Source organism: Saimiri boliviensis, chromosome 10, assembly GCF_048565385.1.
Source record: "Saimiri boliviensis isolate mSaiBol1 chromosome 10, mSaiBol1.pri, whole genome shotgun sequence".
Lineage (NCBI taxonomy): Eukaryota > Metazoa > Chordata > Mammalia > Primates > Cebidae > Saimiri > Saimiri boliviensis.
The window spans coordinates 61,472,301-61,495,748 of NC_133458.1; the positions used below are offsets into that span (position 1 = coordinate 61,472,301).

At 33.7% G+C, this 23,448-nt stretch overlaps 1 protein-coding gene across 3 annotated transcripts in view; it reads right to left on the minus strand.

Annotated features, from left to right (window-relative positions):
* The window catches only part of SEMA3D (semaphorin 3D), a 194,846-nt gene that overhangs the window by 35,155 nt on the left and 136,243 nt on the right, over window positions 1-23,448 (minus strand). For all 3 annotated transcript variants that reach the window (XM_010344898.3, XM_074379343.1, XM_074379344.1), the window contains 4 exons: window positions 22,695-22,837; window positions 9,116-9,230; window positions 7,614-7,683; window positions 3,644-3,788 (listed from right to left, as the gene is read on the minus strand). In XM_010344898.3, the coding sequence (XP_010343200.2) occupies window positions 3,644-3,788; window positions 7,614-7,683; window positions 9,116-9,230; window positions 22,695-22,837 (473 nt within the window). The remainder of the gene's footprint in view (window positions 1-3,643; window positions 3,789-7,613; window positions 7,684-9,115; window positions 9,231-22,694; window positions 22,838-23,448) is intronic.

The following is a 23,448-nucleotide window of genomic DNA, read 5'->3' on the forward strand; positions in this document are numbered from 1 at the left end:
AGATACAGACTATTTGCTAAATAATTTAAACTTTTCAAGAAAATTTCTACAGCATAAACACTATATTCTGAGTACTCTGCAGTAGAGACCAGGATGTTTAACATAATTTGGTGTTTCTTTTCTCACTGATGAAAAACACTCCCCACTGACATTTATGTTTTCCTATTTTCAGGGAGTAATTTACATTTCAGAGAAGTGTCTGTGTACTTATGAGGACAGTCATGAAAAATGTGAGTTCTCTTTAAGCCTCGCATGACATTCACAGCTCTTTTAGGCAGCAGCAGGGAAAGCACTGACAACCACCACTTGTAAAACATCTTTAATTTACACTTGACTTGGGAATAATGTAACGGTGATGCATCAGCATGTAGTCATTTTGGTAATTATTTTCTGTTTCTGAGTATTATAAGACTCAACTGCTGTGTCTACATATGCGAATAATTTGTTGCTGTTGTAATTAATGTGAATTCTCAGCTCCCAACTCATTCTCCTGTAATATCTAGATAATTGAAAAAAATTATGGCCTGAATGGTGACATTTTTGTTTAAAAACAAAAAACAAAAAACTAATGTAGAAAGAAAAGGCTCAGAATGCAACAATCTATAATATTTAACCCCAAAGTATTAATACAGTGAAATTTGCCCAGCTCAAGCTGTTTTCTAAATTTTAATCTCACATGTATACACCCCCCCCCCCACACACACACACAATCTTTCATGCAAGGTAAAAATAATATAATTTAACATTTTTTTTAGTGTAACATCATAGTATAAGAACTAATAACTGGAATTTAATGTAAGAACAATGACCTTGAATTTACAGTATCATAGTAAAGAACCAAGAATTTGAAGCTTGGGGTTGAAACCCAGCCCTATCACTAATTAGCTTTGTGACCTTGGGCAAGTTACTGTACCTGTCGTGCCTGACATTCCTCATCATATAATGGAATTAATAACAACAGCACATGTTTCATGGGATTATTATGAGTATTAAATAAGTTAATATCTGTAAAACATTTAGAAAAATACCTCCATATCCTAAGTGCTATATTGCTGTTAAAATAGAAGCAAATGAAACTAGTAAGTACAACTGTGATATCTGAGGAATAAAAAATAGTTTAAAAAGAGAATAACCTAGGCTGGGCCCAGTGACTCATGCCTGTAATCCGAACACTTTGGGAGGCTGAGGCAGGTGGATCATCTGAGGTCAGGAGTTCAAGACCAGCCAGGCCAACATGGTGTAACCCCATCTCCATTAAAAATACAAAAATTAGCTGGGCATGGATGTGCACGCCTCTAATCACAGCTACTCTGGAGGCTGAGGCAGGAGAATTGCTTGAACCCAGGAGGTGGAGGTAGCAGTGAGCTGAGATCACATCACTGAACTCAGCCTGGGCAACACAGCAAGACTCTGACCAAAAAAAAAAAAAAAAAAAAAGAGAGAGAGAGAAAGAATAACCTAATTACTAAGTATGTGAATAGACATTTCTCCAAAGGAGACATATGGATGGCCAACAGGTACATGAAAATTGTTCATCACTAATCAGAGAAATTCAAATCAAAACCACAATTAGATGTCACTTCTCATCTAGCAGGATGGATAATATAATAAAAACAAAAGATGAGTATTAAGGAAAATGTGGGAAATTGGAACCCGTGCACACTGTTAGTGGTATTGCAAAATGGTACTGCCACTATAGAAAACAGTGTGGCAGTTCCTCAAAAAATTAACAATAGAACTACCATATGATGCAGCAATCCTACTTCAGGGTATTTATCTAAAATAATTGAAATTAGTATATCAAAGAGATGTGAGAGAGTATCACTCTTAGGTTCATTGCAGCACTATTCACAGTAGCCGAGATAGGGAAACATACAAATGGATGAAGAAAATGTGTGTGTGTGTGTGTGTGTGTGTGTGTGGTGTGTGTGTGTGTGTGTGTACAATATATCTGGGGTTATATATTATATAGCTATATACATGAGACATGTATCATAAAAAAATGTATATATACATACACATACATATACATATATTTATATACAACATATGTGTCATATATGTATATATCTATATACATGTGATACACATATCTCTATATGTGTATATAGATATATATGGGGTGTGTGTATGTGTGTGTGTGTGTGTGTGTATATATATATATATACATACACATATATATATAATGAGATACCATTCATCCTTTAAAAACAAGGAAATTCTACATACGCTATGCAACAATGTGAATGAATCTTAAGGACACTATGTTGAGTGAAATAAGGCATTTGCAGAGAAATGAACATTACATGATTCCACTTATATAAGGTATCTATAATAGTCAAAATAATTGATCAAAAAGCAGAATTGTAGTTTCCAAGGGCAATGGGTATAAAATTTCTGTTAATTAAAATGAGTAAGCGTTGGAGATCCACTATACAACATTGTACCTATACTCAACAATAATGGATGGTAAATTTAAAAGTGTAAGGGGGTAGATCTCATGTTAAATGTTCTCATCACAATAATAAAAAGAGAAAATTAAAAAACGAGTCCTGAAAATCACATTATTTGAAAAAAACATGTTTCCACAAACATCGTTATCACTTTATAATCAAGTCAGAAACCATCCTTGAAACAAATTTATATTGAGGAATTATTAAGGAAAAAATAGAGATGGTTATACAGTAAGCTTCCCAAGTTTAATTAAGTTATATAACAGGAAGATGGAAAGAGAATTCAGAAAGCATAGCTACCAGCTGGTTCTCCTTTAAGAATGAACATATGAAAATGTAATATTCAGTAAAATTTGAGGAGTTAAGTCAATATTTTTCTCAGCTATTTTGGTAATTATTTTAGACCTCTTGGTAGTAATATTCAGAATAAATCCAAAATGAAAAAAAGTATCTTTCCTCTTTAATATTGTCAATAAATAATTCTGATGTTAACATCACTTGAATTGTCTTAATAATATCAACAAAAGTTTTAAAAATCCTTTTCCTTTAAATACATACAACAGTATTTTGAACTGCAGTTGTTTTTGTTTTAAACAAATGTATAAACTCTAAAATACATTTCTTACTTCTATCATTTATGCTTTAAACATGATTTATACTATCTGAAAAAAAAATTTTGACTGAGGATTTTCTAAAATTCCTTTCCCATTTAAAAAGTGTGTATTATTCTAAGGTACAATTAAGTAAAGAAAAGATAAATGCATAACAAAAAAGATAAATTAAGTGAACCACTATGATGTGGTCTTTTCAAAGCAGAAGTGCGGATTAGAAGACTGCATGCAGAGCTGCATGTGAGAAATAATACTTCTTTGACATTTCCATCTAATTTAGAAAATCTGTCATTCTAGATAACTAAATCTTTCCAATGATTCTATCAGCATAAACATGTTGAGGATAAGGTCCATATTGTCAGCATGGTTAGATCCTTATGACACAGTCTATTTTCTCAAAGTAACTAAAATTCTTATTCAAATGTTAAATTTCAATGGAGGATGAAAATGCTAACACATCACCATAAATAAATGTTATTATAGCCCATGTGGCTCTGGTGAATAGCAGTTTATTCCAATTAAAATAGGAATTAAATACGGGCTTAGGAAAATAATTTGACTATTAAATTGAATACATACTGTACCAGGTCGTGGATAAGGAATTCTCCCATCATACTGCACCCAACGATGGTCTACACTTTCCTTATGAGCATATGGGCCATTAAAAACTGCTCTGATGTCAGCCATGCTATACACACAAACAGCAGAGCCTTTGAAAATGGAGCTGAAAAAAAGCAACATGATTCAGTCATTCACTGATTAATTCAATAGACTGAGCACATACTATCAGCAAATGCTGTGAACAAAATTTACTTAGCGCATTTATTCTGACAGGTACTGTAGACACAATGTGCCCATGTCCTCAAGTGGCTTATAGCCAATCAATTCTAAATAAAGTGTAATAATAACTCCATTGCCAGTAAATATAGTAAGCAAAGTAGAACATGCATGAGTACCCGGCACAGGAATGCCAGCTAAGTTTTCAGGGAGTTTTTAAATAAATAGAAATTATCTTTAAAAAACCTTGGAAGATAAAAAGGAATATACATGAAAGAGTATTATATATATTCACGTTTGTCCATTTTATTTGAAGTTATTATAGCATAATGCCTTCCAAAGAGCTTACAAAATAAAAGGTGACATTACCTATTTTTAAGAAAGAATTATTTAAATATTTGAATAATATTCTTCTCATTTGTTTTCTTACAGTGAATGAATATACATTAAACATTAGTTGCTACATTATTTATATAATTTTTATTAAACTGATTTTAAAATGTTGAAACAATCTTTTTTTTTTTTATTTTTGGTACTCCTTGAATTTATGAGTTTATGTATTACATCAACTCATCTGATACTTGAAGTAATTACAGAGGATTAGAGAAAGTATTAAAAGGCAAAAAGCTCCTTAGGAATTTAACAAATTTTTGCAAAGTCATGAAAATTAACACTAATCAGATGTCTTTTTTTTTTTTTTGCTTTATTTCTAGAAATTAAGACATCTTCTTTAGATTGAAAACTTCACTATTTATGATCTAAGACAGGCGTCCCCAAACTATGGCCCGCAGGCTGCATTTGGCCCCCTGAGGCCATTTATCCGACCCCCCGCCGCACTTCAGGAAGGGGCACCTCTTTCACTGGTGGTCAGTGAGAGGAGCACAGTATGTGGCGGCCCTCCAACGGTCTGAGGGACAGTGAACTGGCCCCCTGTGTAAAAAGTCTGGGGACGCCTGATCTAAGAGATGTATTAAAAATCTTAGCATTGTTGGGAGAGGTGGCTCACGCCTGTAATCCCAGCACTTTGGGAGGCCAAGGCGGGCATATCACAAGGTCAGGAGTTTGAGACCAGTCTCCCCAATATGGTGAAACCCTGTCTCTACTAAAAATACAAAAATTAGCCAGGCACGGTGGCGTGTGTCTGTAGTCCCAGCTAATCAGGAGGCTGAGGCAGAATTACTTGAACTTAGGAGGCGGAGCTTGCAGTGAGCCAAGATCATGCCACTGCACTCCAGCCTGAGTGACAGAGTAAGACTCCGTCTCAAAAAGAAAAACAACAACAACAAAAAACAAAACTCTTAGCATTAACAAATAAGGCTAATGCTTCTCTAGCATGGTAACTCAATTATTAATATTATTGGAATGACATTAATGGAAACTTTGAGAGGTAATGGTAAACAGGTAGTTGGGAAAAAACCTAGCTGCTGAGAATGGAGGTGGCATTGCCACAAAAATCATATAATCTGCCTAGGATATTTTAAGCCTCATTCTTAATGGTATTGCCATTACGGCAGGTTAATTATATCTTCCTGATGGACAAAGGATGTGACATACATTTCAACGTCACTTTGGTCTTTAGGATGGCATTAAAAACAAAACAATAAAGTATAGGAAGAACAAAGAGCTAACTTGTAACTTCACACTCTGGGTGGGCAGAAACTTAATAGGAGAAAAAAACGAACTATCTTGGGGCTATATTTTCCTGGCACATGTCCGTGCCTTGTGTGTGGAGCAGAGTGACTTCAAAGAAAGTTCTGCAACTGGAAAGATGCCAAGAGAACTAGGGTTGAGATACTTGACTAGAGGCACTTCTTGTACCTTTTTATATTTGGATATAAATTAACAGAAAAACTGGAGTCCAAAATAGCACTTTTCTACAATACCTGCTTTATTTTCATATTTAAACATTCATATTCTGTAACTTATAATGAATCAGATAGTATTTTGTTTTCTGATATATTCTGAACCAATAGAGCATTTCAGTTTATGAATAAGGTATTGTGAACTAAAGGAGTATTGTGCTACAGAAAAAAATTAAACTACATTGTACATATAAAATAGATTAAAAATGTATTCAGTAGGAGGCAGTATGACCTTTTTTCAGTATCAATATCAGTATCTTCAATTCCTCCTATACAGATATCAATATACATTGATAAATACTGACAGCAGAGCTATGGAAAATGTGAAAACTATTTCCAAGAATGTAGGCAGTCATTGGGAACAGGAGTAAGGATGTGCTTTGAACATAGTCAAATTTAAGTTACTGAATTAAACAAAAGTAAGGCAGTGGAGCCCACATACTTTTTGAGAAAGTTTCATAGATGCTGGTACAACTTTTTTCTTTTCTTTTCTTTTCTTTTTTTGATATGCAGTTTTCACTCTTGTTGCCTGGGCTGGAGTGCAATGGCATGATCTTGGCTCACTGTAACCTCTGCCTCTGAAGTTCAAGCGATTCTTCTGCCTCAGCCTCCTGAGTAACTGGTATTACAGGCACACACCACCACACCTGGCTAATTTTTTTGTGTTTTTAGTAGAGATGGGGTTTCACCATGTTGGGGAGGCTGGTCTCAAACTCCTGACCTCAGGTGATCCACCTGCCTTGGTCTCCCAAAGTTCTGGGGTTACAAGTCTGAACCACTATGCCCAGAGATGCTAGTACAACTTTTAAGGAAGTCAGAGGGTCCCAATGATAAGTACATAAAAGCATTATGCAAAAAGAAGACAAAAGTACGGGAGTAGAAACCAGGAAATTATCCTCACTTCAAGTCCTATTTTTACTACTAATTGGCTGCTCCTCTTTGAGCAAGTAATACAAACGTTCTTTGCCTAAATTAGTAAAGCAGTGAAATAGTCATAACAGCCACACCTATCTTAGTTGTGTAACTCAGAAATAATAACAGAATAGCATGTGATGATGTTTTAAAAGTTAAGAGTCTCCCATCTCATGATTATAGCCTCACCAATGGACTTAACCATTTATCCACGTATTTCCTTTGTACTACCACTGTAACACATATCTTGGAAGTACTTACTATGATTAATATATGCACATTTTGTTTTTGTTTTGTTTTGTTTTTTTCTGAGACAGGGTCTCGCTCCGTCACTCAGGCTGGAGTGCAGTGACACCATCATGGCTCACTGCAGCCTCTACTCCCAGGCTCAAACAATCCTCTGACCTCAGCCTTCTGAGTACCTGGGACTACAGGCATGAGCTACCATGGCTGGCTAATTTAAAAAAATTTTTTTTTTTTTTGGAGAGACTGGGCCTCACTATGTTATTCAGACTGGTCTTGAACTCCTGAGGTCAAGCCATCCTCCCACTCTGGAATCCCGAAGGGCTGGGATTATAGGCGTTGAGTTACTGTGTCCAGCCTGCATATGCCTTTTGCACCCAGAACATTTATTTTGGGACTTTATCTCACAGATACATTTGTTCATATGGGGAATGGCATATGCACAAGATTAGTCATTGAAACATTATATGCAGCAGTAGCGGTTTGGAAATAACAGAAATGTCCACATTCAGGGGACTGGTTAAATAACCTGTGGTAATTATTATAGCAAATGCTATGCTGATGTAAATAGAAAAAGGATAATTTTTACATTGATATTGAATGATTTTTAAGGAACACTAAATGAAAAGGTAAAATGAAAAAACATGTTTATGACACATTACTACAAAGGCAGGGACAAAAATAACCTACAATTATATTGGCTTGCTTACATATAAAATTTCCTAGAAGCATTAAAAGCATTTTGTTGAACATACCTGGTTGTAGTAAAGACTCCGTATACTACAGGATTTCTTTCATCTCTTGTGGGGAGTAAATAAATATCTTCTATTAAAGGGGAAAAATAAATATTTACTCTTATTTTTCAGTATTACATTTGCTTTTTTGTTAATAACACAACTGAAACTCTAAAAATCTAAATAGTATATAAGATTAAAATAACAGAGGCACTATATTATGCCTTGAGAAATCAAAAATAAGATTTTTTTTCTCCCTGACTATGTATGGGATGGTACAATTGACAATCTCCAAGGCAGTTTTCAATTATAAATCTCTGATTTCATGTAAAATAGAAAATACAAACCAAGAAATGGGTAATTTTTACCCTCTAGTGTAAAAAAAGTTCTGTCCTATAATTGTGTCAACTTAGCAATTAATTTACCTTTTTCTTTGAGACAGAATCTTGCTCTTCACCCAGACTGGAATGCAGTGGCACGATCTCTGCTCACTGCAACCTATGCCTCCCAGGTTCAAGCTATTCTGTTGCCTCAGCCTTCCAAGTAGCTGGGATTACAGGTGCCTGCCACCAGATCAAATAATTTTCGTATTTTTAGTAGAGATGGGGTTTCGCCATGTTGGCCAGGCTGGTCTCAAACTCCTAACCTCAAGTGATCCACCTGCCTTGGCCTCCCAAAGTGCTGAGATTGCAGGTGTGAGCCACTACACCCAGCCTCATTTACCTATTTCGTAACAATATGAAAATAGCTACCCCAAAATTAGTGCAATATTGATAGTAAGTTATGTGCAAATAATATTATTTAAAAGACTAATATGTGAATGTGCTTATATACAATATAAGAGGTCATCCACGATTACTGAATATATACTTTAAGCTTGTAAAATTCACAATACTGATGAAATAATTCCCTGATATAGATGATCATTTTTACATTACACGGCAAAAACGGGAACAAGTTCAAGAAGATAAAAGCTAATAGTGTAACATTATACACAACCAAAAAAAATCATTGTAGGACTTGGAAGGCGTTTTTGAGGGAGTGAAGAGGGGAAGTGAAATAGAAGAAGCTGTCTACTGCTTCTGAGAATTATTTTTATTAACAAGTTTCAGGGACAGTGTTCACCAAATCTCCTGTACTCTCCAGCAGAGGGCATCCATGGAATAAAGAATCCAAGTTTTCCTACCTATAAAAGGTGGCTTCTTTCAAAATGAAAGACTAACTGCATGGAGAATGGGTGAACTGTGTAGTTCCAGGGCTCATATCTTTCTGTCTCTTGCTGTAGTTTTGTTTCCTTCACTTACTTTGAGGACTCTTATAAGGAGAAGAGTTACTGCATTGCAACGTGTGCCTGGACCTAGAGCACTTTCGTGTACTTTGTGTGTGAATTTTAGTAAGAACTACTCCTATAAAGTTTGCTGGGATATAATTAATCAGACATTTGGAGCTAAAGCAAAATACATGCCAAGTTACTTAATTAGGCAGTAAGGCTTTTCCAAGAAAGAAGGAAAGAAGGAACTTACGAAGTTCATCAAAGTAAGTATCTGCCCCATCACTCCCAGGAATTGAGCAAATCAATCTGGCCTTAAGAAAAGTTGTCCACTTGTTTATCAGGCTGCGCTGTCCTCCTGCATCATTCTGACATGGAAAAAATAAATAAACGTAAACATTTACCACCACAATTCTATCACTCACTAAAACTGGTGGCTATTACAAGTAGTGTTTTATTGATTGCTTACAAAGACACAGAACTTAGATATTTAGTCCTTGAACTTTAAAAGAAAAAAAAAGACAATATTGGCCCTCAACATTAAATGTTTTTCTCATGGTTAAATAAATTCAGTACAAGCAATTTAGCTCTATTGGATGAGTAGATGCGTACAAGACAATAGTAAATAAGGCAGCTTGAAATCAAATCCCACCTGCCAATTTTTTTGCTTCAAGACCTGCAAGAGACTAATTATTTAAGTGTCTATTTTCCCTTTGATAAAAATGATAAATGCCTTGAAATACGGTCAGTTAATTTTTGTTGTTGTTGCTTTTCAGAGATGGGGTCTTTCTGTGCTGTTCAGGCTGGAGTGAGTGATATTCACAGTCAAGACCATAGCACACTACAGCCTCAAACTCCTGTGCTCAAGTAATCCTCCCATATTAGTCTCCTGAGTAGCTGATACTACAGGTGTGTACCACTGCACCCAGCTGAAATACGGTTAGTTTGATGATTAAATGGGAAAAAAAGTCTATAAAATATTTAGCATAGTCCCAGGAAACTTGAGTTTAATGAATGCTAGTACTGACTTGTATATTATTTGTAGGATTAAAGACAATATTTGCATCCTTTAGCAATATGTCACTTTACAGGCTTAAAAGTGTTTTTCAAATTTAATGTCTTACTAATTAAATGTCTTACTAATTGTTTATGACAAGGCAACATAAACATATGCATAACACATATATAAAAACCATCATTTTGCTTATAATCTCAGCATTTTGGGAGGCCAAGACAGGAGGATCACTTGAACCCAGTAGTTTGAGACCAGTATGGTCAACATAGTGAGGTCTCATCTCTATAGAAATTTTAAAAAATAGCCATGTGTGGTGATATGTGCCTGCAGTCCCTGCTATTTGGGAGGCTAAAGAGGGAAAATTGCTTAAGACTCGGATGTCAAGGCTGCAGTGAGCCATATTTGTGCCATTGATTCCAGCCTGGGTGACAGAGCAAGACCCTGTCTCAAAAGCAAACAAAACCAAAACCAAAATAATTCTTTTAAAGAATATTTATCTTTATTTTCTATACTTTATTTTTACTCTGAAATGGTTCATTAAAAATGTTCTTTAAGCATTTAGCTAAACAAACACTTAAATCAATTAAAGAATAAATAGGATTAAACTATTCAATAATTCAACATAAAAATATATGTTCTCATTTTTAAATTAATATAGACCTGTTGATATGGTTTGGCTCTGTGTCCCCACCCAAATCTCATTTTGTAGCTCCAATAATTCCCACATGTTGTAGAAGGGACTTTGTGGGAAATGACTGAATTATGGAGGTGGATCTTTCCCATGCCATTCTCGTGTCAATGAATGGGTCTCATGAGAACTTATGGTTTTAAAAATGGCAGTTGCCTGCTGCCATCCAGGTAAGATGTGATTTGCTCCTCTTTGCCCTCTGTCATGATTGTGAGGCCTCTCCAGGCATGTGAAACTGAGTCCAATAAAACCTCTTTATTTTGTAAACTGTCCAATCTCCAGTATGTCTTTATCAGCAGGGTGAAAACAGACTAATACACCCGTGAACACTGAATTAAGTATGATTTTTTCATTCATTTGACTTAACTAGCTCTGCTGTGCTTATAATAAAATGAGACTAATATATTTAAATTACTATTGGGGCCATTTCTTCCAATAATTTATTTATATTTAAGTATAAATTATATAGTCATTTATCCTTCAATCAATCTATGTTCTGTAAAGTTAATGACAAGTTAACTATTAAGTTTCAAGTCTGAATATCTAGAAACTTTCTCCTTTTATCTCTGAAATTAAACTAAATTAGAGAAAAGCATCTACACGACTATAACAAACAAGAGGATTTGAAATCATCTAAATACTATGTTTGAAGAAAGGGGGAGGGGAAGAGGGAAAGGAAACCAGAGACCAGAGGTATCTTGATAGCCTTAGCACCTAACACCAAGGGCACCTATGGTATGTAATATCCCGAGTGAATCATTTTTTACATTCCCTTCCCACCAAAGATATAGTTTCCGTAATATTTATGTAAAAATCAGTAATAATAATTATTTTCTTTATTTTCTCTTTAGGTTTATAAGGCACAATTCTAAAATAGTAACTTTGAAATTTAAAAGCAACATTCAATAAAATAGTTCACGTATCAACTAAATAATTGGCACTTAAGGAATGTGCCACTATCACATCTCACAGTTTGCACTATGTCTCACTGTTTTAAATTTTAAATGATTCCAAATTATTATGTACTTACTCTTGGAACATGTGTGTAGCTGATTCATGTGTGCTGGAGGTTGACTATCCACACAAATACCCATATATACCCATAGACGTATATATAACAGATACACAGTAGTAAACAGCAATTTAAAATCTAGACCAACAAGACTCTTCTATGATTAGTATATTGTCACTGATACTGTTTACAACTACTGGTAGGTGGTGATAATAAAAAGCACAATAATTTTTAGTCGGTTATTGAATAATTTTTAATTCTCGCTAGAAAAATGCACTCCCTAAAATTCCCTCCACTCAGCTCCCGATATGTCACTAAATCTCTCTCACTGTTGAATAAAGACATGATTAATTAGTTAATAAATAACTAAGAATAAAACATTTAAAAAAATCAGAATGGTATAGACTAAGGGCCAAAGAGTTTGAGTCTCCTCTAAAATTTCTTTATAGTGGGAAAATGGCAAAAGCTTCCCTGAAGAGTGGATTTAAAGCAAACTTTTTACAATAATAGATGGGACCAAACTACAGATGAAGCGACTGGTTCAGGAAATATGTTCATTGCTGGAAACTAGGGAAAAGGACAATGGGTGGAACAATACAGAACATGTAGGGAGAACCAGGATAAATTGTGGTTAGATGAAGACTGAGATCAATTAAAATAGTGAAGGAAAAAGTTATAAAAAGTAAATTGGGGTAAGATCAAGGAAAGCTTTAATGCCAGGCCAAAGTGTCTGTATGTTATTAAGTGCACATGAAGAACTACTAAAAAATTTAGTAATTGGCAAAGAAGTTAAATAATCAGTTTCCTTTTAAGAACATGTATAATATATTCAATATAGTGACTCTCTTATAAAAAGCATGTCTGTAATTGGTCTTATATTTACATTATTTACATACAATACCTTTATTATGAGTATTCTCGTTAAAAAATAAAGTATGTTTCAGCTGTCTATTGGATGAGTTCCGACGTCTGCAGATGCAGACAGATTTATCTAGATAGGACTTGTTTATAATGCTAATATCCTCAGATCATTTAAGAATAAATATCTATACATTAATAAGAATGAGCAAAAATATTGATGTTTTCTCTTAATGTAACAACAAGTTCTGTGTCCATGTATAGTAGGATTCCAGTGAGAAGAGGTATATCTGGAATTACCAGAATCTAAGATAACTTTAAATGAATTTAAATATATAAGGTATTTTCTAATCTTCTCATGACTCTTAGATCTTTTTAAGGTAACATATCTAATCTTTATATTTTCAGCAGCTTTCTAGTTGTGCTAAGCAGAGGTCTAGTAAAAACACTTTTATTTCAATGCATTATTATATATTCATGGTATTTATTAAATTGTCTTTGCCTATGTTTGTGTATTTGAGAGAGTCAGCAGCAAATACAAAAATAATGTTGATTCAATAAATATAAACAAATATATCAGTGATTATGAATAAAATGCCAGAGACTAAAGTTTAGTTTACCCATCACAGAATATGTGATGAAATTGTTTTGCTAAATGAATACACATATAATCAGAATATCTGCTTAATGACATTCCTTTAACAGGTATACACAGTATTACTTCATAAAAACGAGCAATCATATTTTCTTTTAAATATTTTACTATGTAAACATGACAATAAATGTTCATTTTCAAACATTTCCTACCTTTCTATTTATAATTATCATTGATATTTAAGGTAACCATGAGAAAATTCTAACTAGCAGAATAATCCTATCTAGATTTGTTGGACAGGAAAGGGATTTAAACTGTACTGCATTTCTTTTAACCTGACAATAAAAGTAGAAATTTTTTGAACAAAATAATCTTACCTACCCAACCCCTCAGGAATAAAAAGATTTAAAAAAAAATAAAAAATAAAAAGACAAAACAAAACAAAAATATCCAAGCCAAAGATGAAAGCCACCTGCTTTCAACAGGATAGCAAATATAGTTCCTGGGATAATAGCACTCAGGAATGGATTATAAGCATTTAATGACTGAATAGTAACTCTTGCAGACATCCAGAAGCTTGACCTGAGATGGCAAAGTTCAATTCACAAGGAGTTGTATTTCTCCTATAGGGAAATGTCAGTTGGGCTGACTTTGTTGACCAGTTCTCAGTCCCTGGATTTGTTTGCATATCCACACAATCCCCGCGAAGAACCTTAAGCCTAAAAGAAGGCTGAAAGGGAGGTAACCACTTTTGTACTAAATTGTCACCTCCTTGCTTATTTTTGTGAAGTTCCAAAGAATACAACCATCTCGCTAACACAATAGATTTATTATTACGATGTCAAAATCAGCAGTCCTTAGTCACCAGTCACTTCTGTGGGTTTCTACACTATTTATCATTCACTTTTTGTAGTTAGGTTTCCAAAAGCCTTGACACCCTCTAAACAAAGATGCAGATGAAAGTAACAAAGAAATTAAATGTAAACAAGCCTGATCACATGTGTGCAATTTGGGTGGTAAGTACAGAGGGTGCCTGTTTTCTTTTTCCTTTAACTTTTTATATGTTTGCAGTATTTCTTAATTTTAAAATGGCTAATTAAAGAAAAAAAATCAAAGGCAAAACAAATCACAATTTGCAATCCTTCATCCACTTTAAAATATAGTACATTTGAGTCATTTGATTGGCTGATGCCTGCATTTACGAATTACTAGGATCTTCCAATCATAGCATCTACTAATAGGTAGATCAGACCTAAAGCAGGGTAATATGGTATTACATTTTCCTTCTGCTGTCCCAGCAAAACTCAAACCCTTATAAATCTTACATAGACATGTAAAGTAGCTAGCAGCTGTCACACATGAACTTTCATTGAGTGTGTCTTTTGACCTTTGGGTCATTAAACTGGGTGCCGTTAAACATGATTTTATCTGTACATACCATCCTCTTCAAGGATACCTCAATCTTTTATAAACATTGTCATTTTGACCTATATATTAGATAACAGTGGCTTTTGGAAAATGTAATAATTGACTTTCAGCTCCTATGCTCTTAAATCCTGAAGATTTCATAAAATCAGTTTAATCTCCAAGACATTTGAAAACAAGTATTTTGTTAAGCTACTAATTTGTATTCAGAGATCTGTAACCATATTAATGAGTTTAAGTTGAAGGACACTAGGCTTTTCAAATAAATAGAAACTGCAGAATGACAAAGCGTAAGAACTTTAAAAAAATAGTTGTTGCTGGAATTAGAGGTTATAAATTGTTCTTTGCTTAAAATTTAGTTTTTTTTTTTTTTTTACCTAATGCTGCTCTTCTGTATCTTTTTGCAAGCAAGAAAATGAATTTTTCGGACATTTTGAAAACCATACTCTACGTATCTTTTGCATGCCCCACTCTCTGTTCTATCCATTAACACATTTGGGCTTATAGATTTTAGCTTGAATTAACACTACTCACCTTCTTTTGAAGTATTATATAAATACTACAGTATTATAAATTAATAAAAACTAGTTCCATTACTCAAACTAACACTGAGGCAAACACACAGGATTTCTATTGGTCATTTTTACAAATTCAACAAATAAGATTAGGGAAACTTAATACTTTTGTCTTTTTGATTTAATGTCTGTTATATTTCAATCCATCATTCATATCCTTTGCTTGATTTGTCATTTACAATAGATCCCACAGCAACTGTCCAATCTACATCTATCTGTGTTGTCTCAATTCTCACGGGGTTATTTCTAGGGACAGATTTTAGAATCTTTCTTTGAAAACTTAGTACAAATGATCTGCATGGGGCTGTATAAATAAATAATAATGATAAGGATAATCCAAACTCAGGGTGGCCTATTCAGAAGCTTGAAACTATGACCATGACATCGTAGAAATAAAAAGTGAAACCTGGCAAGTGTATGCCATATATTGAAATGTATTACTATATCATGAAGAAGATCTTAAATGAGGATATTTCAATACATTAAGTAAAATAGTGGAAGATAGTAGTTATGCTCATTAAATCAAATGAAAGAACTAAGCTGAACTTCCCGTTTTAGCCTCTTGGTCTTCTTTTGCAATAGTTGCAATGCTGTAACTATGTTTCATGTACCTGGTTCATTCGGATTTTTAAACAAAGGTCTGATCACTAAAAAATAAAGTAGCTTATGCCAGTTCTCTTTTTTGTTTTGCAGTATTATTTTAAAAATAATAATATGAATTTTTAAAATATGGTTATGAGTTTTCACATAACCATATTTGGCAGTCAACTCAGGTAAGTTAAGCTGTAGAAACAAATGTAGAAACAACTGTGTAACATAAAAACATATAGCATGTAGAAACAAGTATCTCTTCATACCTCTGAAATTACAAGCATTTTTTAATATACAGAGAAATTTGTAGATACTGTTTTTCTTTACCAGAGGAAGATCTATTGGCATTTGCTCTTTACTGTTTTCAAAGGTTTTTGTGCCATTTCTGAGACTTAGGAATCAAAAAAAAAAAATTATTGACATCTAAAGCATAGAGAGTTTTACCTCACCTACTAATAATCTTGAAATACCTTAGAGGAAATTTATACACACACACACACACACACACACACACACACACACACACACACAGAAACTCAAACCTCTAAGGCAAAGGATAGGGGACAAAAACAAAATGAACACAAAAACCCTTTGTGGCAGGTATTAAACACAGCAGCTTTTAAGGGATAAATTTTATAGAGGCTTTCAAGGCTTTTTTATTTTTTTATTTTTTCCTGAAAACAAAAACAAAAACAAAAACAAAAACACTTAGTATTTAGAGACGACTATTTGTGATTTGCTGTTAATGACTAAGCAAATAGAAATGGAGAACATGTTTTTCTAACTGCTTCGGAAACTCATAAAAATTATTGGAAATACAGGACTGGTGTAATACACTATCCTAAACAACTTAGTTTCTAAGATTTAGCACATTCAATTAGGTAAATCTAGGCATGTTAAGCAGCCTCTTTCAGGTAGAATCAGAGCTAACTCAATTTAAAAAATCTGTAACAAACAGTATAAACCTTTTCCTAGGAATTTCTCAGACAGGAAAACAGATGGAAGTGAAGCAGAAGCACATCTGTAACTTGTGGGCACTAAATCTCTCATTTAGGTTGTAAGTGACATGCTGAAAGTAAGCACAAAAACCACAGCTCAACAGAGATCAATAAATACGGAAAGTGTCATCGGCCTAAAAACACAAATCTTCAAAGGCAGTAATTGTCCAGATAGGACCATATATCAAAATAGACAATGCAAGTGGAACTGAAGCAAAGGGCTATTAATGAGACCCCCAGGCAAGTTATGTGAAAAGCCCATCCAAACTGAATTCTTGGCATGGAGAAAAGGAAATACTGCAAAACAAAAAAGAGAACTGGCATAAGCTACAGCTGGAATCTGGAGTAGGCTCGCATAAGTATAATGGACAGCTCTTCCAAAAATGAATAGAATTCAAAAGTAATGCAAAACAGCCTTGAGGTGAAAACTTTCAAGTAAGTCTTACTGAAAGAACTAGTATTTCCACCCATTAACTTAAAAGGTGGGTTTTGAAGAGAAACACACACACACACACACACACACACACACACACACACAGAGTAATAAACATCACACAGACATAAATAACAGTATCTTGAAAGTATTAACTTGCAAAGTAAACAGACACAAATCTTTTCAGTGGGTTTATTTCATGCTATTTTGCCTGTTCATTCAATCAGCATTTAATACCTTATCATGAAGATCTGTGTTATTTACCATCTACGAGAGCAGTTCTTTGGGGTGTAAGTCGCACCATTTCGTGCTTCAAAATATTGACTGTTTCACAGTACAAAGAATATTGTAGTTTGACAAGGACTTTAGAAATTCCTCAAGGTGAAGCAATTTATTGGAAAAATTTAGTAAGTAGTTTGACTGACAAGTGGGAATACTATTAAAAATAATTCATTAGGAAAGGTGCTCTACCATGTACAATTATAAACATGGTAAAAGTTTAAAAGATATTCTGTGGATGGAGGTACTTATTCTCGTCAGGCTGTCACTGATTAATATTGCCAAGTAAAATTATCTTTTAAGTCAGTTTATTTATTGTGTCTCTCTTCATTGATATATCTTGACCAAAATTTGCATTGTTCAAATAATTTGTGCAATTTTCTCCAAATACTACTCCAAATTTTTTGACCATGTTCAGAAATAAGATTGATCCTCAAAGCACAAATACTCCTAAAGATAAAGAAAAATCATAATGATAACTTTGGCCTTTAAAAATAATAAAATGACATCTCTTTTTGATCACCTTTGGTAACTATTCTGCCACAAAACACATACACAACTACTATCAACACCAACTTCTTTTACTCCTAAGCACAGATAAGTTGATCTGGCTCCAAATTTATGTACGGTGTGTGTGTGTGTGTGTGTGTGTGTGTGTGTGTGTGCGCGCGCGCACGTGCGCGCACATGTTTGTGTACATGAGCATGCGTGCATATTTGTGATTGTTGGGATTAAATTCACTGTAGTGTGATCAGATATTTACATTATTTACATGTCAATCTTTTATAGTAGATTGTTACTTGCTTGAAAACTTAGATATCTAAGTCCCCCTTATTTTTGGCAACTTCCTCAGTTATCTGTCACATCCAAATTCATATTATCTCATTTAAGCCTTACATTTGCTTGGTAAAATAGTGATGGAAGCAATAGGAGCCCGATGTCATCATATTTTTAGGTTAAGAAACTGAGAGAATGAGAAGTAGAACAAGATGTAAGCCTAGATCTGATGTTAAATTGACATTTGTATCATCCAGGCAAAGGTCACTGATGATATCCTTACTGCCAAATCTTATGCCTAGTCTTTTCTGACCTCTTTTCAATAAGCAACATTTTTGACAACTGCTTTCTTCTTGAAGCAGTCTTTTTCCCTGACTTGTGACAACACTCTTGTCCAGTTTTTCCACCAGCAATGACACCATTTCCTGTCAGTTGCCTTTGCAGACACTTTTCTCTGCTATTTCCTCAATGTCATTGTCCCTTCGGATTCCATCCTTGCCCTCTGATCTTGCATTACAGATCTTCCTGAGCAATGTCAGGCACTTCCATAACTTCAAGATTCACCAACATACTGGTGAGTTTCAAATTTATGAGTCCAGACACTACCGAGCCTCAGGTTATATTTTCAACCGGGCTATTGTGCCCCCATATCTCAGAACCACATCAAGTTCTTCAGGTCCAAATATAAAAATCTATGCTCATATTTTTTTAAATTTCCTGTCTCATATCAAAATATATCTCTTTGCACATATTCCTTGTCCATGCTCTATCATCTCTGAATTATAATTGTCAATAATAAAAGGGTACTTGTCTACAGGGTGGGTATCAAAATCTGTATGATAGGAGCAAAATAATTAAAATGCATTAAAAAATTCAGTTCATAGTCATGCTAGTCATATTTGAACATTAACATCTATATGGCTATTGTATTGGATAGTGAAGATGTAGAGCATTACCATCACTACAAAAAAGCTCTGTTGGTCAGCCCTGTGTATACTAGGAAAATACTAAAAGAGCAGTAATAAAGTGAGGATCTTATAGAAATCTGCACATAGATTCTCTCTGAACTATCTCCTGAACTTACTCTTTGTTCCTGTTATGTTTAGGGAACAACTTAACAGTCCTCTCAGTCACAAAAATTTCTGGATCCAGATACATTCTTCAAATTGCTGCTAACTATATTTACCTATCTTGTCACTTTTCTGCTTAAAACATTTTATAATCCCTCATTGCCTACAGGATAGAGTTCACTCACTAACATGGAAACAAGACCTCTTATCAACTAATTTACCAGTCTAATCTCAAAAGACATTGCTCCCCAGACACATCACTTGAATTCCAGTTACAACAAGACTTCATTGTTTTATAAACAAAACAAAACAAAACAAAAAACCTGTCACAACACTGCCTGAAATGCCTGCCCTCCATTCCTTATTGTAGTCCCACTTCCCGATAGAACTCAATTAAAGCACCACCTCCTCCGTACAATGTTTTTGAGCTTCATTAAATCCTTAGAGTTCTCAGCTCATATCTTTATTACCTCACATTATGATTATTTATCTTTATGTCTATTACCCTCACCATACTATAAGCTTTTAAAGAAAAGGGGCAGTAGTTGAGTATTTACACTAATTGTCTAGTATAGTGCATTTTGCACAGAAATTATTTTACATTTTGTTGCTGTTGTTGAAATAATGAGATGATTAAATAATAGAGTAATAAAACTGAGAAGATTCACCTTTGTTTTGCAAATAATCCTTTAGCTATTTTAATATAATGTTTCTCTATTGCCAAAACCTTTTCCCCACCAATCACAATATACGGCTTAGTCTGATAGTAATATCTTTTGACAGGTCAATAAATCTCTTTTTACAAGTCAATAAAACAATGGCTTTTTAGTTAGTAGCTGAAGACGTAGGGAACTTTTAAATTGTCAGCAGTTCTTTACTGTGCTAAAATACTCAGTTAAAAACGAAAAAAAAAATTAACAACTTTAACAGCAAGAACAACAAAACCTTAGTATTTTAAAATATGTTCTGTGGGAATATGCTGGTGGAACAAATAGAATAAGGACTCTCATATTACTAAAAAATATTTGTAAACTCAGTGAGGCATACACAGTTTACTCTTAGTTTCCTCTAACATGATCTCTTGCCTCTTAGATCTTTACTTGTATCTATTGAACTCAATTTTGTTTCATAGCATAGACGTGCATTCTGTTATTATTTGTGAAAAAAAAAAAACCAACATTATAATGACATTGGGGGAAGAAACAACAGAAAGGAACAGTAAGTTCTAAATAATGTCAGAATAATCTTTTTTAATGTGAAAATATGATACAACAGCAACAATGATGCTGAGGTCTTTTTTTTATTATTGCTAAACTTGTTACTCTTTCATAGGACATCTCATCATATATTTAAATAAAGATTTTAAGTCATTTTTAGCGTTGTCAGTGAACTCTCCACTTGAAAGTGTTCACTTTTTGCCACAACTTAACCTTAGATTATGTCAGAAACATGGGCAGCATATGCTGTAATTAAGAAATTACATAGGAAGCATTTAGAATGAAAATGTTGTAGACATTCGACCAATGGATCATATGTATAGTGAGAAATTATGATCATATGTATAGTGAGAATTCAATTAAAAGAGTAATTGAGTAGAGATACACCGATTAATGAAGAACCTCTATTTTTTAAAGTAAATTCATCCATCCTATATTCCTCTTTAAATTCATCCATCATATAATCCTTTTTGATCTCACAGTTCGTTAGCTTTTTAACCAAGAACAATAGCATGCCAAAATCATGCTATGTGGCCTCAAAGGTTTTGTGTATGTGTGATAAGAAGATTCATTTATGACAATTTTCTCTGCCTTTTCAGTTCTATATGTGTTTGTTCATAATATAAATAAAATATTCCATGGTTGATGTTTACAGAATAGGTTATAATTTTAATATAGGAATTTATATATGGGGCAACTAAATTTTTCTTTAATATATTTCTCTACCTCTAAGATTAACTTTCAGTATATTTATAATAGGGTAAGACATTAACCTTTGTTATAAATGCATTTCCATTAAACGGATTCTATTTATCAAAAACTAAGCATTGAACTGGTGCACAAAATATATACTTACTCATTATATATATTCATCTTGAAATTCATTTAATTGATTGTAAATCTCTTATTTATTTAACATAGCACATTTATACAGATAATGTCAATCCACAACACAGCTTTTCAGGGTCAGGATACTGTTGCTATAAGGCATGCTTCAATACACTAACACACTACAACTATTCCAAACAACAGGCATTCATCTCTAGGCAAGAGGCTTCAAGAGAAATTACTGTGAATTCTTAGACTCTGAAAGAATAAGAATGCTTTTTAGAGAATCTGTCCCCTGGGGGTGAGGGTATCAGTGGGAGACAGCATTATTGGCTAGGACACTAGGTAAAGAATGATCTGGGCTCACATGTTGGCCTTACTCAAAAGCCATGTTTTCATTAGCACTTTTAAGTGCAATGATGGTTTGTATTTCTGTCCCTGAAAGTGTTCAGAAGCCTGAGGGTACAGATTGAAATAAAAAGTGATAGGTTCAGATGGAAGAAAATGAAACGTTTGTACAAGACCAAAGAAAGCTTCCCACTGAGTGTATCTATTAACAGCTCTTCCCCTTAATAACTGAGTTGATGCAATAGGTGTCTGTTTAAGAAAAGTTATTTCAGTGGAGACAAATCTAAGCAGAAAAATAGTACATTAAAGTCAAAGACTTTAAATATGACTCTAGTAGCATTACTATACCATAAGTCTTGTATTCAATCTAGAGCTTAGATGGGACAATATGGAAACCTCTCATAGAGTATCTGTGTTTTTCTGTAATTTACATAAAATGACAAGATTAAAAATTCATTCAATGTTCTTCAAAATAAATATTTCACATTGTGGTTATTTGTTTTTTTTTTTTTCCTCTTAATCTCACTTTCTTTCAAATCCTAAACTATATTAAAGGTCCAGAAAATATTTAATAGAGTAATAACATAATAAAATGTTAAACTTATTTGATACATGTAAAGATATATAATTTTAAATGTGTGATGTGTGTGTTGCTAAAACTATAGAATATAAATCTGTTGATGCTTAAATTACTCTAGGGATTACATTAAGTTACTTTCATTTCGATTATTTAACATTGTATAAAAACATTTTAAGCTCCAAGAATCAGGACAATGCGGTGATGTTACTGGGAATAGCAATCACTGACAAAGGAATAGCCTTCAATAAAAGAAATAAGCTGCCAAAGAGGTGTAACTCACACTAGGGAAACAGTTCAGGACTGCTGGAAAAATAAACTATAATATTTGAAAAATGTGAGTCCTTTTTTTTTAACTTACACATCTAGGATAGTATGAATTACACATACCAAAATTACACATCTAAGATAGTATGAATCATACCGTTTATGAATAATGGGCAGTAACTTTGACTTAAACCTTACATGTTTATATATATATATATATATATATATATATATATATATATATATGCACTTTAAGTAAAACATATGAGCATATCTTGCCTTACAAACTCTTCCAACTCGAGAAAGTATGGTCTTATCGGAGGTACTGCCTTCTTGAGATGATTCACGAAAGAAGAAATATATTTTATCATCATCTGGATTGTAGGTGTCTGGTATGGGGAAAGTTCCAATAAATTTTGCTCCTGTTTGAAAGAAAAGAAGCTATAAATTAAGATACTGAAACAATCCTGTCATCATAGTATGGTGGTATTTCCATGTAAAACAATTAGCAGTAGAATTCTTGAAAAATGAACCATGAGTGGGATGTGGGAAATGAGATGTGCATACAAAGAAACATGATACAATGTAGAAATATGTATCAGCATAAAGAGGCACCGAACAAGTTCTCCAGGAATTCCGGGGGGCAGGTCAGAACATGACTAGACTAAATTAATTGTAGGTCTTTTTAGATACGCAGTTGTTATGATTTTATATTCTCTTTCTGTATAATGAAGTCACTATTTGTTAACCACAATGTCTTTCATAAAGGGCTTAGGAAACACTATAAACCTAGCACTCATTTTGACATACTGTGATGTATTTATACTTAGGTGCATTTTGTGTAATTGCCCAAGGGGTATAAAAATGGAAACAACCAATAGTGCTTGGGTAAGTCCAATATAGGCTCTAGATAAACTTTCTGAGTTTATATCTTTTCTCTGCACTTACTGGAATGGTGACCTTTGTCACATTATTTATCTTTTCAATGACTCAATTTACTCATATATAATATAAGACTACCAACTACCAATGT